Source organism: Condylura cristata, unplaced genomic scaffold (assembly GCF_000260355.1).
Source record: "Condylura cristata isolate star-nosed mole 26May11 unplaced genomic scaffold, ConCri1.0 scaffold00012, whole genome shotgun sequence".
NCBI lineage: Eukaryota > Metazoa > Chordata > Mammalia > Eulipotyphla > Talpidae > Condylura > Condylura cristata.
In genome coordinates, this window is record NW_004567113.1 from 56156138 (window position 1) to 56157006 (window position 869).

General features: G+C 67.2%; 1 protein-coding gene across 1 annotated transcript in view; it reads left to right on the forward strand.

Moving 5' to 3' along the window:
* LOC101635598 (TBC1 domain family member 14) overlaps positions 1-869 on the forward strand; it is a 13936-nt gene that overhangs the window by 10303 nt on the left and 2764 nt on the right. Inside the window, exons 11-12 of the mRNA XM_012724052.1 lie at positions 337-446; positions 488-602. Of these exons, the coding sequence (XP_012579506.1) occupies positions 337-446; positions 488-602 (225 nt within the window). The remainder of the gene's footprint in view (positions 1-336; positions 447-487; positions 603-869) is intronic.

Here is an 869-nt window from a genome sequence, read left to right on the forward strand (position 1 = left end):
CAGCTGCGGTCTCAGTGCGGGTCCCCCTGGGAGCGCGGGTGGGGGTGGGGCTGCCCCGGCTCACCGTGGCGAGCTGGTGCTGGGAGCTGGCCCAGGGGACAGGACCGTCCCGCCGGGCCTGGCCCCAGGTCTCAGCTCCGTGGAAGGAAGAAAGGGGCCTGCAGGTACCGTGGCCTCGCAGAGGTCGCGCCTCCCTGGACACTCGTGCGGGCCAGCGCCGTGTCCACCCGGGTGCTGGGGAGACTTGCTGAAGGGTCGGCAGGCGTAGTGGCTCATTCTGCGAGCGGGCAGCTGCGCTGACACACCACTTGCTGGTGTATTTTGCATCGCCCCTAGATGCTGACTTACTTTGCTGCATTTGAGGTATTCTTTGAAGAAAATTTGCCGAAATTGTTTGCTCATTTCAAGAAAAACAACTTAACTCCAGACATCTACCTGATTGACTGGTAAGACCCTCCCTCCCGGCTTCCACTGTCCTCACCGCCAGCCGCTTTCGGGGCTCAGCCAACCCCGTGTCCTGCTCAGCTGCCCGCGCAGGCCAGGGGGAGGCCGTGGGGCTGGGCGCCGCGCTGAGCAGCCTGGCAGGGTTTCTGCACGGTGGGGTGGGGTGGGGTGGGCAGGGCTCCCTCTGGGGCCCGGTCGGAGGTGCGCTGTATCTCAGAGCGTTTTGGTCATGGAGAGGCGGGGGAGCCTGGGGCCGGCCCGGGACAAAGAGCCGGGCTTGACGGAGGCCGGGAGGTGGGGGGAGCCCGGAGACAGTGGCTGTGGCCCCGCGACTTCTGTGGCGGAGCAGGGGACAGCAGAGACGCGGTGGGAGGCGATGGCTTGCCGGGCCACCGCCTGAGACCGCCACGCGGGCTGGCAGGGCC